The 17,209-nt window shown below is 38.7% G+C and overlaps 1 protein-coding gene across 11 annotated transcripts in view; it reads left to right on the top strand.

Moving 5' to 3' along the window:
• Nucleotides 1–6: 6 nt before the first annotated feature.
• The window catches only part of GRAMD1C (GRAM domain containing 1C), an 87,517-nt gene continuing 70,314 nt past the window's right edge, over nt 7–17,209 (top strand). For 2 of the 11 annotated variants that reach the window (XM_070582668.1, XM_008523125.2), the window contains exons 1-2: nt 176–330; nt 5,255–5,392. In XM_070582668.1, coding sequence (XP_070438769.1) covers nt 304–330; nt 5,255–5,392 — 165 coding nt within the window. In that variant the 5' untranslated portion in view covers nt 176–303. Of the gene's footprint in view, nt 331–5,254; nt 5,393–10,774; nt 10,793–17,209 lie in introns of those variants that run through there. The other 9 variants (XM_070582672.1, XM_008523143.2, XM_070582665.1 and 6 more) reach the window with 8 other exon arrangements.

Genomic DNA, 17,209 nt, shown 5'->3' with positions numbered 1-17,209 from the left:
AGGCTGGGAGGTAGGTAGGGAGAGGGGCTCATCCCGATCCTGGTAAGGACTGGCCTCCAGGCTAACACACTCGCTACCTTACCTTCTTAAGAGTCAGCCAAAGGCAGGGGTCCTCACCTGCCGCCAGAGGGCGCAAGGCGCGCAGGCAGGACCCGCGGGGGCTCTCGGGCGGCGGGCCGGCGGGACGCGCGGGACCCGGAGCCGGGAGCGCGCGCCGGGGGTGGGCGCGGGGCGCGCGCCTGGCCGCCCCCTCCCCGCGGCGGGGCGCGCGTGCGCAGTAGCGCGGCGGCGGAGGGAGGCGCGATGGAGGGTCCTCTGACTGTCCGCCAGGTAAGCGGCCCTCGTTGGGGCGGGTTCCCAAGCGGTGGCTCCCCCCGGCAGTTTTCTTGACGACGGCTGTTTGAACCCTCTCTGGTTATGATAGTGAATTCCTCCATTCCCTTGTGTCGGTGCTCTTTGGAGTAATTTGGAAAGTTGTTACCGAGGAAACGGTTTCCTGTGCTTCCTGCGAGCCTTCCCCTCTGGGCGATGGGGGAACGGCTGTTTCTCTGTGGGCGCTGGAATTGGGTCCCGAAATGTCCTAGTCCAGCTGTCTCAGCTCAGGCCCCATTGTCAGGATTCTGCCCTGATTTCACGTTGATCCAGTCTCACCCCCTGCCCTTAACTATCAGCTCTTGATTAAAGGGCTCAGAACTCTAGATAGTTTAAATCAGTGTGTTGTCCACCAGGCTTCTGGTTTCAACTAGTTTTGTTACTCGTTTACGATCTTATTTGATAAACGGAAGAACTTGTTGATTACTCTTCAGGGCGAAAACCTACTTTTGTTGCAAGAGTACCTGTATCTCTGGACACTGTCCTCATTAGTTTTACATGGCTGTGTGTATATATTTTACTTTTAGAGAATTGCAATCAGTGCAATACCGTTTATTTGAGTAGCATTTTACAGTTTACGAAACGATAGAGGCACTCAAATAACTGTTGAATGAACAAGTGAATGTACTGTTTCCGTTGATTCTCAGAACATTACGGTGAAATAGGCAAGATAGCTATTCCTGAACCCAGTCAGTCATCTTTCAACAATGTCCCTGGCAGTGGGTGTTTGGGATAAGATGGTGAGCGACACAGATATGATCCCTGCTCTCAACAAGCTTATTGCCTAAACTGGAGAGAATTATTACCCCTACTGTAGAGTCAAGAAAACAGATTTAGAGAGATCAAGTGACTGCCAATGACCGCACAGCTCATAAGTTAGAGAGGATTGTGTTGTAGCCACTCTGCAAAGCCAGAATGGACCCCCACCCAGAGTTTGATTTGGGTATAGAAACTGTTGATGCCACACACACACCATAAAGGTGTGAAAAGTTTTATTACCTATATATAAAGGCTGTATTACTTATATACTTACGTAATGAAACGGGGCGAGCAGGGCAGGCTTCTCAAGCAGACCTGAAATGACTGGAAAGGGCGAGGAAAGCAGGCTGTCTCTGCACTTTTATTGTGGTGGAGGGGGCAGGAGGAGGGTTTGTGTGTGTGGACAGGGGCTTGCTTGATTTGACTCTTCCACCCACGCTAAAGGAAAGAGCACCCAAGCCTTCTTACCAGCTTGCCCATTTGGGGGATGAAAGAGGAAGAAGGAGGGATGAGGCTTAAAAAAAGTCAGTAGGCAAACATAAAAAAAATTGAATGAGACCTCTTTATTACAATTCACCCCTGATGTTTGCTGACTGAAATGTACCATTTTTCATTTAGTCGAATTTGAACTTGTTTGAGTAAGCCATCATGGTCCTATGAGGCCTGCAGCCTGACGCCAGTAAGGAAGATTGAGGTCCCATTGAATGCCATATTCAAGAGCCAAGGGGGTGTGTGTATACTGAGAAATAAAATGAGTGCCTTGGTCACTATCAGTAATGTCTGGAACTCTGATGGGGATAAGGAGTGTCTTGGTGAGGTTTTTTTATTGTGGCTTTAGTATATGTAGAGACATGTGTGACCTTGATTTATATTTTGAGTATCTGTGAGGCAAGATGGTTCCAGAGTCCTTTACCCCAAAGGGCGCAACTCTTAGGCCATTGCCCAAGAGTCTGTAAAAATGTGCAGGTGGAGCCAGTTCTTGGCCAGAGCATTCAGTGTTAAGATGATTGTGGGAAGTTCAGCCAGTCATGCTAACCCTTGGGTCCTTTCGTTTATCAGGGACATCCTGGTTAAGGGAGGAAAAGGTCTCCAGTGAGTTCCTTCATGTGTAATGGTGGTGATGCTGTCCACTGAACAGTAAGTTTGTCCATCAAACTTCAAATGGGAGTTTGAAGTGTACAAACACCTATTACTGTTCACTCAGTTGAGCCCAAGTCTCTCCCCAGGTATTCAGGGGGTTCAGGAGGGGGGTGATCTCTTCTAGCACCCTGACCTCTGACAAAGCAGTGAGGACAGGGGACGCCATGCCCTCCTGCAGGTGGGTGTGCCGGAGGGCCCAGATTTGGTTCTGTTCTGTAGCAAGGAGGCCTTGATGGCGGGACTGAGCTTGCAAGGTGTGCTTCCAGGACCCAGGGCATAATGGGCTGCTGGGTGTGGAGGGTTGCAGGGTCAGGGCTTGTGAGATCCTCTGTTTTCAGGAAAGTCCGGTGTACTGTCGGTGATTGCCGCTCTAATGGCGGATAGTGTGGGGCTGAAGAGAGAGTTCTTTTGCATCAGAAGCCTATGGACAACTTACGGACATTATGAGTGGTCCAAAGACTCCAGGAGTCGTGAAAAGAGGCTGTGAAGTCTCTCCAGTGAAGGATTCTTTGTGTGTGTATATGTGGTGTGTTTTGGCAGCAGAGGAGTAGCACTAATGGGAGTGTCTGTTATATTATAATTTTGACACATTGTAGAATCTTTTTTGAGAAGGGGCCCCATTCAGGGTGGTCTGATTTGCAAGTAATAACGTAAATAGACTCAAGTGAAATTTGTAAATGAGGAATATATTGCCTCTAGAACCCAAAAAGGCCTAAACGATGTTGGGCTTGTTTTAATGTGGTGGGTGCTAAGAGTGTCAATCGCTGTTTCTTGACATCATCAGGGATGGAGTGGCCCTTGGTTAACCAAATAATTTTCAGGAATTTAACCAAGGTGTCAGGCCTTACAATATGTGTGGGTCCATGGCCCATCCTCTTTTCGTGAACTCCTTTGTGAATTATTGGTATGTCCTGAGTGAGTGTGTCTTGAGTGGTATGTCCTGGGTGGGTGTGTCAAAAGAATGTCCTCAGAGGAGGATGTAATCAATGTAATGTCATACCTGTGCTCCTGGAGAAACTTGGTTTTCTTTTGCTTGTAACAGTTACATGCGATGGCAAGGCTTTTGAAGTACACTATGGGTAGCCAGGAAAGGGTACGTCATGTCTCTCTGGAGGTGAAAGCAAACTGTGACTGAGAGGTCATTGAAGGAGGCACTGGACAGAACATGTTAGCCAAATTTATAATATCAAGATATTTACCAGTGTCTGATTGGATAGAGTCACTAATTTCAATAATACTGGGTAGAGGGGTCTTCATCATTAGGCCCACAGCATCAAGGATACGATAGTCAACTGTGAGGCACTATTCATTTTTCCAACTTGAACAGGCCACGTTGGGTTGTTCAGTGGAGAAGCAGTAGGATAATCCATTCTTTTACTAATTAGGTCTTAGATAATACAGTTCATTCTTTGAAGGCCCTGTTTTATTTCACATTAAGCTGTATTAACTATTTTAACTAGGGGTTGAGGAGTTGGTCCATGGGGTCCCAATTTTTTAAAGCCAAGTTGTAGGCTCCAAAGACTTGATTGAAGTTGATTAGTCATTCAGTGGGAGCAGCCCTCGCCACCTTGGATATTTCAGGGCGATGTGTGTTGTGACCATGAGCGTTTAGGCAAGGCAGCAGTTCTGGTGGTTAAGGTGAGGCAAACCTGTTTGTTGTCTATTTTATGTTGAGTAATTCCCCTAAGATTATAGGGGCTACCTTGCTTAAATTTATTGGAATCTCCAGTATAAGTATAGTTTGAGGCCAGTATTACAGCCATGAACATCTGCCAACTGATGCATTTCAGAAGATGTTGAAGTTCATTCAAAACCTATGCTGTAGAGGTGCAACAAGCCAGTCTTTATCTTTTGTCGTATAAATTATTTTAGTAAGTTTTGGATTTCCATCTGGGTCAAATTGGACTTCTGTTTCAGTTTTTGTCTATTTATCTGTTTGTTTCTTTCCCCCATATTCAGCTTTGTTTGTTTCTTTTTTTCTGCTATTTTTGGTGGTTAGTGAAAATACATCCATTGGAGGAGGTCCTCTCTACTCTTCCATATTTATAAATTTCTTCCTCCAGAGAGCCTCAAATCAGTATCACCAGGGTTAGGGGCTTCCGTGGTGGCAATGGTTACTTTGTAGAGTTTATGAACCCCAAGCTTATGTTGAGTTAGAATTACCCCTTTGCTGTGCCACATGGGTGCCACAGGTGCTTTTCTGTGTAACCCTGAGGATCAGGATTTTTGTTACAATGCAGGCACGGGTGGTGGTGGCAGCAGCATCAACGCATCAGTGGTATTTAAGGGTCCCGGTGGGCTGTGTGCTCTTACACAGCCCGCCTTTTCTCTCTTCTTTTTAAACTCCATGACTCCCCTTTGTGAGTGACCCCCCCCCCACACACTGGGCCCATATCTTACACAGGGTATATATAATCTTTCCCCTCAGCACTCTATAGATTGGTGGCGATGCCTACTTGAGACATCTGATTTATTTATTTTAACTCCATTGTTTGTGTAAATCAGAGTTAATTTACCAATTTCTTTACCAAACAGCAGGAAGGTTATTTCAACTTTCTTAGTATTACGAACGTTCTTGACTCCGTGTGCACATTAAATTGCTGGGTTGTAGTATATACCCATCTTAGACCCTCCTAGGCATTGCTCATTATGCTCCAAAGAGGCTGTCACTCCCATTACGTTGTATTTTTTGCTGTTTAATTGTGCTTCTGGCTGACTGTGAACTTGTGAAGGTTAAGGACTTTATTTTATTCATTTCTGAATCTCTAATGCCAGCTGAACTAACAAAGAATAGTAGTCAGAAAATATTTGTTGCATGTGTACATATATGAACTATAGAAGCAAACCATATTAATTACTGTTTTCTAAAAGCTTAAATATTGTCCTTTTCAAGTTAATTTATATATTTTGAACATTAACTCTTTTTTTTTTTAAATGGGCATTTCTCCATCAATAATTTATATTGTTTGATACCTGTTTCCAGGTAGTAAATGAAGGGGACACCGAGTCACAGGAGGAGTTGGAGGAAAGTCCTACTCCGGTTGTGGATGAGAATAATATAGTGTCAGCTAAAAAACAGGGGCCAAATTTACATAACTGGAGTGGTGACTGGAGCTTTTGGGTAATATTTTTCCTTTCTTATATCTTCATTTTTATCTTAAATGCAAAATTTTTAAAGTCTACAGCAATTCATATAATTTTTATAATATTTTCTTACTAGCTTGTAGATTTTAGATGTTTTAAGTTTTAGTCCAGAGCCTCAAAGACATTTCTGGTTATACTCTCCTTTGGCCACTAGAATGCACTGTTGTCTGGCTGGGTGGAGTGGGATTGTCTGCTTCAGTTTCCCTGGGAGAAAACCACACCAGAGTTGGGTTCTGCTTACACTGTTGTTCTGTATTGGCAAGAGACTAACATTATACAGAAACCATATTTCTAAATGCTACTGAGAAGCCAGCTATTTTACATAATTTTGATTTAAAGGATTAGTTTCTGTACCTCGAAGGAAGTTTAACGGTGTTTGACCTGTAGCATAAGATGATTGTAAGAAAGGTTTTATAGTTAGGAGTTTCCTATTCTGTTTGCACTGTGCTCACTTGGTCGCATAACGTGGCTGTGCTTCAGGTTTCCGCGCTGTAAAATGAGACTGCCACCTGTTGATTAGCTGCATAGAGTCTTTTGGTAAGAACAATGTTTCTGTTATCACACGAATGCTAGCATTTATTCTATTAAAGGACTCATTCTAAATCTAGCAATTCCTACACGAGTTATGAGCCTGTGATTCTGTGAGATAGCATATGATATAATGCAACTTTAAGTGAAATTTATAGGAGATTATAAGGCTTATATAGTTCCAATATTCATTAGAAAGCTGATGTCTTGAAGATTAGGTATACTTGGTAGCAGAATTTCTTACAATTTTAAAGTAGACTAAAGAAGACATAATATTAACAGGTTATAAAAACTAGTACAAGTACCATCATTCTCTTCATAATTAGCAGCTGATTTATTCAATGTTATTGAATCTTAACATGAATAACAGATTCTTACTTCCTATTAAGAAACAACATGATGAATTTTTTAAAACCATATCCTAAGGAAAATATTTAATTGCTAAGAACTATACCAAAATAACTACGCATCCTAAAAATCGTGTTGTCTATGTTGATTATGTTCTTTTTGGTCGCTGTTAGAGAAAGTTTATGACTCTTGTAGTGTTTTGAACCTTCTGCACTGTGTTTTTTATAGCTTGTGTTATAGATTAGAAAACCTTTATAGTTTCAAGGGCTATCTGCAGGGCTAAACAGTTACTGTGGGTACTCTTGGCAAACTTAAAGCAGGGAAAAGGATAAAACGAGAAAAGGAAAAAATAAGGGAATGAGGATTTAGAAATAAGAGAGAGAAAAAAAGAGGTGTGTGTTCTAGAGCTTTGCTGTTCAAGTGTATTACGTGGGCACTTGGCATCACCTGTCAGCTCATTAGAAATGCAGAATCTTGGGCCCAACCTCTGACCTCCTGGACCAGAATCTTCGTTTTCACAAGATTTCCGGATGATTTGTGTGCGCATTCAAGTTTGAGAAGCACTGGTTTAGAGTGTTAAAGTCCTGCTTTGGCTCAGTTTAGGTCTCTGTGCTGATTGCAAACACTTTATTTTGAGGACTTTTTACATGAATTCACATGGAATAGAGTTAAAGACAAATACAACATCTCAGAAGTTTTGCTGACTTTTCCAGAGGTCACTGAGGCAGAAACCAGAACTATCAGAAGTCAAAGCAAAAAAAAACCCCAAAAAAGAGCCTGAATAGCTAACTCAAAGATCATACTGATATATCCTCTAAGAAGAGAATTCCTCAAGTCTTCATTTGGGATTTCTTTAATATCTTTTTGACATATTTTTTTAAGGCTGAATAAATTGGTTCCCATTTTGTAGTTGAAGAGGATATTGGAGATAGGGGAATTACTTGGTGATAACACATGAACAGTAGCAAGAAATGACAGCAGAAGCTCAAAAAGTATAGCAACCTGGGCCTCTTAATGTGGAGGCCAAAGGTCTGTGTAGATAAGCTGGCTCCGACATAGTACCATAACTGGTAGGAATGATGGTTAAGAAGTCTGGGAAATAGGCACTTTTCTCTGTCATTTTAAATCCATCCGCTTCTACTGCGTGACTCCACCATGTTGCTATTTTCACATTCTCCTGGCAATAAAGTAGGAATTGAATGAGTACAGTAAGATGGCAGAGTTCACTGAGGGATCCAAAATCAACACAAGGAAGGCCAGTAACACAACAGGAAAATATTTCATAAGGCACGTGGCCTGGTCGTTAAGCAAAGAATTAAAAGAGTGTCACAGCCATTTCGCTGGAACATCCAAGAAATCTGGATTGGCCCCTCTTCACTTTGGAAGGTTTCTACTAAAAGGGATTGATAACTTTTTAAAGTTTTGGTATCTAAAGAGTTAAGCTTTAGGGATCTAGAAAGTTCACTAGTGTAGGATAACTCATGTATCCCGGCCTGGTGAACTCAGTTGTCCCACAGATGTGAATTTAGAGGGCAGCATGATATAACTGAAGGATTGGAGATTGGGAATAAAACATCTGGGGTAGAGTGTACTCCTGTCCCTGGTGACGTCTCCGTGTGGTGCTCTTGTGTATGTTGTTCAACCTGTCTGGCCTCAGGTGCCCCACTTGTAAAAGTAGAGATTGGGTCACAGTATTGCAACATTGGTCTTGAGTCAATAGGAGGAAAAAAGGGGGGTGTTTATGGCTAGCAAGTGCTCAAAACTTACAGTCCTGGTAGTTACGTATCAGTCATAAAAAACTCTGGGCATACTCAGTGAGAGTGTTATGTGGGGAACACCTTTCCTTGAGATTGTCCCAGTGGTAAAAAGGTGGAAAAGTGCTGGATAAGAGGGCCTACTATTTGTAATATTGGAAAAAGTATTTTGATGATTCCCTATAAATTAAAAAAATTTTGAAAGCTTAACAAAAGGGTACCAGAAAGTGAACCAAAGTTTATTCAAGTTTTTTGTTGCTTTGTTTTGTTTTTTTGCTAAAGTTGATTTCCTTCAGACCCTATCCACTTAATCTTGTGCTGCTTAACAAATTGGCTAGTAAGTGTCTTTCTGACAGTAGGACTTTAATTTAGAGGAGTATGATTAAATTGCCATAGCAATTGATAGTGAGACCAACAGCTGCAGTTTTCCATTTCAATCCTGTAATATAAAGATAGGAATATTAATTGTTATATTTGTTTTATTTTTTATTTAAAACTGAAAATATTTAATCCTAATATGTGGGAAATGAGTTTTGTTTTTTTCCTTTGAGGAAGATTAACTCTGAGCTAACATCTGCTACCAATCCTCCTCTTTTTGCTGAGGAACACTGGCCCTGAGCTAACATCCGTGCCCATCTTCCTCTACTTTATATGTGGGACGCCTGCCACAGCATGGCGTGCCAAGTGATGCCATGTCCACCCCCAGGACCCGAACCAGCGAACTCCAGGCCGCCGAAGTGGAACGTGCACACTTAACCGCTGTGCCACCGGGCCGGCCTGTGGGAACTGAGTTTTATTATTAACTTTTAAATCCTAATGTAACAATAAAAATTTTGTGAAATGAAGCAATGAAGTTTAAAATAAAGCTAATGGCAAATCAGTATCTTTTGCTCTTTAACTGTTAGTAATAATACACAGCAAAAGGAAAAAACCTCAAAACAAAAAACTTTTTTTTTTCCTGATTAAAATAATGGTAGATTCCTGGTGGGTTAAGGTCCCAGAGGAAAAGCATACAGAGATTTGCAGCTGATGCATTTCCTGAATGTAACTTCGCTTGGTGATGTAGAGCTAGCAACCATTGGAAGTAGACAAAAGCCTTTGAGATTTTCGGTTGAGTATGTTTAGAAGATGATGTACTGACCTGGATCTTTTTGCTTTGGGTAAGGTACTTAATACTAAGCATTCTTATGTGCCTTGGTATTTTGTTAATATTAAGTTCCCCTTTAAAAATATTTGTTGTTCATATATACTTATTTTCTTAATAGCTGATTTAGTTGATAATTGCCTTTTAAAAGTGGAGGGATTTATAGTTTTCTGAATTGTGAACTAAAAATTAAATTTGTTTAGCATGTGTTTTCCTTTGGATAGTTGTGTATTTGAAAATCTTGACGAATATTACACAGAATAAGAAAACATGAACTTTCAGATCCCTCAGATCTTTGATTTAGGAAGAGAAATAGAAAAAAGAAAGATGGTGTAGGAGAAATTTAAAAGAAGCTGGAGTTCACATTTGTCATTTCTTTTATATTTTTGTTCTAAAACATTTTAAGAATAAAACAAATCTAGATTATGAAACATTATATATGTACATATAATAACTAGTATACTTATGTTTTCCTAGAAATTATTTAGATTTGATTTTTTCTGGATCGTAGTCAAGTTTTTCTAATTGTACAAGAGATCAGAAGTCTTGACTGTGGACTTTGTCACTGACTTATAGCATGATCATAGTCATGTTATTCACAGGTAAGCTGCTTTCCTTCTAAGTGAGGGATAAAATTTGCCGCAAACCTGATTTAGAGGTTCATAATGAGGATTAATTAATGTTGTACTGTTAAATTTATAAAAAGCTCAAGAGGATTAGTTAGTATGTTTGTAACATACTTTGACAACTTTGGAGAAGACGTTTTTCTGTAATCATATGTTGTCCTCCACAACATATCTTGGATTTATTCAAGCTAAAAGGGATATTTCAGATTTTCACGTTGGTAACTGATGAAAAAGAATGAATTCATTTTCCAATTTCTGTTGGATTAAAAAACATTTTATCCAATTAAAAAATTTTCAATTGTAGATAGACATTGTTTGGAAACCTACCTATCTTTTAATACTTTTATATTTAATTATAAAGGAATGGGAACTAACATTTCTGGCAATATGGAGAAAGGACTATTTAACTTAAAAGCTTTTCTGCTCCAAAATACCTAGAAATGCTGGATGAAATGTTAAAAATATCTTTTTAAAATTCATATCTGGGCTCACAAAATAGCAAGGGAAATAAATACTTGATGGCTGAAAAAGAAGCAGGAACTGGTAACCAGGGTTGTAAGCACAGGAGCTAACGCTGAGGCAGCCCTGAGGACTTTATTAGTCTCAGTAACTAAAGCTCTAATGGCCACACTGGGATAGGAGATGAGGCTTTGGACTTGTATGAATTGGAACTGAGAACTCTTTTTGCTTTTTTGAGGAAGATTAGCCCTGAGCTAACTGCTGTCAATCCTCCTCTTTTTGCTGAGGAAGACTGGCCCTGAGCTAACATCCGTGCCCATCTTCCTCTACTTTATACGTGGGATGCCTACCACAGAATGGCTTGACAAGTGGTGCCATGTCCACACCCGGGATCTGAACCGGCGAACCCCAGGCCTCCAGGAATCGGAACATGTGAACTTAACGTCTGCGCCACCGGGCTGGCCCCCTGAGAACTCTTTATAAAGCCACGACTTTTGAAGTTATACCCTCTGTGAAAGGTAGACCAGGAAAAAAATCCATATACATCTGCGGTTGAAGACAAGGAAGCTTATCTGTCTAAACTGGACTTGGCATGCTGGGGAGAGGGAGGTCTTCCTGAGAGTTTGTAACTGTAGTCCATCTGTCATGAAATTTTGGACTTGAATTTAATACTTTATGAGGGAGCAGGAGATTCAAAAAATAGCATATTAGACCCTCCAAACCTTCAGAAAAAACTACCAGATAAACACTATAAAACAGTCACTCAATATTATTAAAGATGTAAGAGAAGGAATTAAAAATGTGATAAATGGATAAGACATTCTCAAAAACACCTGGCAGACTTGAAAAAAACCAAATACAGCTTATAGAAATGAAAAATACGGTCAGTGAAATAATAATCTAAAAATTCAGTGGGCATGGGAAATAGCAGCTAAAGAAAAAATCAGTAACCTGACAGATAATCAGGAGGAAATTATTCAGGCTGTACCACTGAGAGACAAAGACAGAAAATTTGAAAGAGAGTGGTTTAAGATATAAGGGGCAAAGTAGAGAAGTCCATTATGAATCTAATGGGAGTTTCACAAAATGAAGATAGAGAATGAGCAAGAGGCAATATTGGAAGAGAGTATGCGTGAAGATTTTCCACTCTTGGTGAAAGACTTCGGAACCAGGAAGTACAGTGAGTGTCTCACAGGATATATTAAAAGAGTAGTGAGAAGAGACATCATCATCATAGAAGTGGCAGAAGTAGATACACGTGAATTAAATAGGAATATTCTTATTTATTCATTTGAGTGTCTTCTATGCGTTGACAGTCCAGATTAGGAGCTGGATAGTATACAAATAAGCCAGTGTGTGCTGTTGTGTCCGATAGTGATAGAAGCTCTGAAGACAGTAAGAGAACGTAAAGGTGTAGAGAATCACATGGAGGGAATAGCAGTTTTAGTTAGGCTGGTCAGGAAAAGCTTTTCCAAGAACGTGCCATTTAAGAGGGCCGTGTGTGGGGTGGAGGGCAAATAAAGAACACAAATGAATCATGCGAGGGAGGGGAGAGGTGTTTTGGGGAAAGGCCCGAGGGAGGAATGAGATTGACTTGTTTGACACACAGCTTCTGATGGAATCAGTTGTGAGTGAGGGAAAGAGAAAGATCAAGGACAATGATTCCTAGGTTTCTGATCAGTGCAGCTGGGTACACGGAAGCGCTATTCAGGAGAAGAGAAAGACTGGGAGAGAAGTAGATTTCAGGAGTTGGGGACATAGGATTTTTTTTGTAAAGTTGGGGATGCATATTGATATACAAGTAGAAAGGTGTAGTAGGCTGTTGGATATATGACTTGAATCACAGGCAAGAGATTGAAGCTGGAAGTACATTTGGGAAACTTTGAAAATGGATGGTATTTAAAGAGAGATTTGTAAAGATTGAATGAGGTCACTTAAGGAAAAAGTATGGACAGAGAAGAGGCATGGACTCTGCAATGTTTAGAACCTCAGGTGGTAGAGTGGGAACTAGCAAAAGGAATAGATTTGGCTAATGAGATAAAAGGAAATCTTAGAAAGTGTGATATCCTCAAAGGCAAGTGATAGAAGTTTTTTAAGGACAAAGTGACTTTTATCCTAAGTATATCCTTTTGATTATCTAGGGCAATGAGAAATTTTAAATAGCACATAAAAAACAAATCTAAGATAATACAAAAATTCTAGCTTAGCACTCTGTGTTTCCAAAAAACCTTTTATTAGATATGAGATATAACTTAAAAGCAATGATGTGGAGCCCATGAGCCACATGTGAGAGTTTCTGTTACTCTAGTCACATTTTGCTCAATAATTAAATTATTTTAATTGTGTTGTTTCTCTGGGGAAGATGTAATAAGTAGTAAAATGGCCTAAAGTTGGAGGGAGGACAAAAAAGGGTATGGAGTACTGACCTCTGAGTCAGCTTTAAAAGCATTTTAAACATTTCTGCCTCTTACATACAATTAACACTTTTATTCTAACTCTACCAACTTCCTCCTTCTTTTACTCTTTTCTTTTAGTTTGAGATAATTTTAGATTCACATGCAGTTGTAAGAAATAATAGAGATATCCTGTACCCTTTCAGATAGTTTCACCAGTGGTTAACATTTTGCGAAACTGTACTACAATATGGCACCTAGCATATTGACATTGATAAAGCTGAGATACAGAACATTTCCATCACAAGAATCCTTTTTATAGACATAGCCCTTTTATAGACACAGCCACTTTCCTCCTGCCCCCTCCCCCTACTTAACCCTTGGCAACTGCTAATCTGTTCTCCATTTCTGTAATTATGTCATTTCAAGAATATTATATAAATGGAATCATACAGTATGTAACTTTTTTTCCTCTATTTTTGGTGAGGAAGATTGACCCTGAACTAACATCTGTTGCTAATCTTCCTCTTTTTGCTTGAGGAAGATTGTCCCTGAGCTAACATCTATGCCAATCTCCCTCTGTTTTGTATGTGGGATGCTGCCACAGCATGGCTTGATGAGTGGTGTGTAGATCCACGCCTGGGATCCGAACCTGTGAACCCTGGTCTGCTGAAGTGGAGTGTGCGAAGTTAACCACTACACCACTGGGCCAGTCCCAGTATGTAACTTTTTATGTTGGCTGTTTTCACTCATCATAATTCCCTGGAGACCCATCTATTTTGTTTTGTGTATGCATCAATAGTCCATTACTTTTTAATGCTGAGTAGTATTCCATGATGCAGATATACCACAGTTTAAACATTTACCCATTGAAGAACATCTGGGCTGTTTCCAGTTTTGGGCTGTGATGAATAAAACTGCTATAAATAGTCATGTACAGCTTCTTGTATGAACATAAGTTTTCCTCGCTGGGATAAATGCCTAGGAGTGCAATTGATGGGTCATTCGATAGTTGCATGTTAATTTTTAAAGAAACTACCAAAGTATTTTCCAGAGTTTTTGAGCTATTGTAAATGATATTGTATTTTTGTTTTTCAGAGTCAACGTATTCATTGCTAGGGTATAGAAATACAGTTGATTTTTTTATGTTTATCTTGATCCTGCATCCTTTCTGAACTCACTTATTGGTTCTAGGAGTTTTTTTTTGTAGATTCCTTAGGATTTTCTATTTAGACAATTATGTCATGTGTAAACAGGGATGGTTTTACTTCTCCCTTTCTGATCTGTATATGTTTTATTTCCTTTTCTTACCTTATTGCGCTGGCTAGAACTTCTAGCGCTATGTTGAATAACAGTGGTGAGAGTGAACATTCTTGCTTGTTTCCTGATCTTAGGGAGACAACATAATGTCTTTTACCAGTAAGGTATTTTATTAACTATAGGTATTTTGTAGTTGCTCTTTATAAAGTTGAGGAAGTTACCCTGTATTCCTATTTTTTGAGAGTATTTTTATCACAATTGGACATTGAATTTTGTAAAATATTGTTTCTGTATCAAGTGATATGGTAATGTGATTTTTCTTTTTTTAACAAGTTGATATGGTGGATCACATTGATTGATTTTTAAATATTGAACAGACTTGGATTCCTAGAATAAACTCCACTTGGTCGTGTTGTATATTTTTTAGATATTGCTGAATTATATTTGCTGATATTTTGTTGAGGATTTTGCATCTACATTTGTGAGCAATCTGTTATGTAATTTTTTTGGTACTGTCTTTATCTTGTTTTGTCATCAGAGTAATACTAGCTTCATAAAATGAATAGGGAAGAGCTCCCTCCGCTTCTGTTTTTTAGGAGAGATTGTGTAGAATTAGAGTTAATTTTTAAATGTTTTATCGAATTCTCCAGTGAAACCATCTGGGCCTGGAGATTTCTTTCTTGAGAGATTTTAAGTTATGAATTCAATTTCTTTAATGGCTGTAGTTCTATTCAGATTATCTGTTTCATGGTAGTTTGTGTTTTTCAGGAAGTCAGTCCATTTCATCTGTGTGGTCGTATTTATATGTGTAGCTTGTTCGTAATATTCTCTTATTTCCTTTTGAAGTCTGTAGGGTCTGTGGTGCTACACCCTGTTTTCTTCCAGATATTGGTAATTTGTTCCTTCTCTCTTTTTTCTTTGTCGGTCTTGCTAGAGGTTTGTCAATTTAGTTGATTATTTTTAAAGAATCAGCTCTTTTTTTTTAATTGATATTTTCTATGGTTTTTGTGTTTCAATTTCATTTATTTCTGCTCTTATCTTTATTATTTACTTCTCTTGGTTCATGTTGGGTTTGTTTTGCTCTTCCTCTTTTACGTTCTTCAGGTGGACATCTAGATTATTTATTTCAGACTTTGTGTCTTTTCTAATGTGTGCATTTAGAGCTATAAATTTCTCTCTGTTTTAGCTGTGTCTTACAGTTTTTTTTCTTTAAATGAGAAAGGCCTTTAAATTAGAAGCCGTCTGTTTCTTTCTGTTTTTCTTTTTTAAAGATTGGCACTTGAGCTAACATCTGTTGCCAGTCTTTTTTTTTTTTTTTCTTCTTTTCCCCAAAGCTCCCCAGTACATAGTTGTATATTCCAATTGTAGGTCCTTCTGGTTCTGCTATGTGGGATGCTGCCTCAGCATGGCTTGATGAGCAGTACTGGGATGTACTAGGAGCAGTACCTGGATGCCCAGGATCTGAACTGGTGAAACCCTGGGCTGCTGAAGCAGAGCGTGTGGACTTAACCACTCAGTCTCAGGGCCCACCCCTGTCTTACAGTTTTGATGTGTTGTATTTTTATTTTCATTCAGTTCAATGTAATTTTTGACTTCCCTTGAGACTTTCTGTTCCTCTCATGTATTATTTAAAAGTATGTTGTTTAATGTCCAAGTATTTGGAGATTTTTGTGCTGTCTTTTGATTTCAAGATTGATTCCATTGTGGTCATAAAACACACTCTGTATTTCATTTCTCTTAAATTTGTTGAGGTATAGCTGAATTAGTCTATCTTGGTGTATGTTCCAATACACTTGGTATTATCAGTCTTTAATTTTTTTGCTAACCTCATACATTTGAAATAGTACCTTAGAGAACCTAGATGAACTAGACAGATTCTTAGGAAATTAGAAACTACTGAGACTGACTCAACAAGAAATAGAAAATCTGAATAGAACTATAACAAGGAAAGGGATTGAATTAGTTAAACAACAAAAACCAGCCTAACCAAAACCAGAAAACTTCACAAAGAAAAGCTCAGTACCAGGTGGCTTCACTAGCCAATTCTACCAAATGTTTACAGAAGAATTAGCACAAATCTTTCAAAAAAAAAAAAAAAGAAAGAAAGAAAAAGGAAGGGACACCTCCTAAGTCATTCCATGAGGCTACTATTACCTGATTCTAAAACCAGAATTAATAAAAAATTTATACACTAGCAGTGAACAAACTGAAAATGAAATTTTAAGAATTTTTATTTGCAATAGCATCAAAAGAATAAAATACCTAGGAACAAATTTAACAAAAGAAGTGTAAGACTTGTGCACTGAAAACTACAAAACCTCAATGAAAGAAGATTTAAAAGATATAAATAAATGGAAAGATATCCCATGTTCATGGATTGGAAGATTTAATATTGTTAAGATGGCAAATTGATCTACAAATTCAATGCCATCCCTATCAAAATCCCAAGTGGCTTTTTTTTGGTGGAAATTAACAAGCTGAATCTAAGTTAATATGGAAATGTAAGGGCCCTAGAATATCCAAGATAATCTTGAAAAGAAGCAAAGTTGGAAGATGCACATTTCCCTATTTCAAAACTTAACTACAAACTAAATTAATCAAGACACTGTGGCCCAAACATGTGACTAGACATGTAGATTAATGGAATAGAATTGAGAGTCCAGAAATAATCTCTTAACTTAATGGTCAATTGATTTTTGACAAGCATACCAAAGCAATTTAATGGGGGAAAGAATAGTCTTTTCAACAAACGGTAATGGGACAACTAGATATCTACATGTGAAGGAATGAATTTGGACCTCTACTTCATACCTTACACAAAAATTAACTGACAAGCATACCAAAGCAATTTAATGGGGGAAAGAATAGTCTTTTCAACAAACGGTAGTGGGACAACTAGATATCTACATGTGAAGGAATGAATTTGGACCTCTACTTCATACCTTACACAAAAATTAACTAAAGGTAAGAGCTAAAATTATAAAACTGTTACAGGAAAACAGGTATAAATTTTCATGACCTTTGGATTAGGCAATAGTTTCTAAGATATGACACCAAAACCTCAAGTGACAAAAGAAAAAGTAGTTAAACGGTACATCATCAAAATTAACTTTTGTGATTCAAGGAGTCCATTAAGAAAATAAAAAGGCGGCTTACAGAATATGAGAATATATTTGCAAATCACATATCTGATGAAGGATTTGTGCTAGAATATATAAAGAACTCTCATAGCACAACAATAAAAAGATAAATAACACAATTAAAATGGGCAAAACTTGAATA

This window comes from Equus przewalskii, chromosome 18 (assembly GCF_037783145.1).
Source record: "Equus przewalskii isolate Varuska chromosome 18, EquPr2, whole genome shotgun sequence".
Taxonomy (NCBI): Eukaryota; Metazoa; Chordata; class Mammalia; order Perissodactyla; family Equidae; genus Equus; species Equus przewalskii.
Note: the sequence above shows the minus strand (reverse complement) of the source record. Positions and strands in the feature narration are given on the sequence as shown.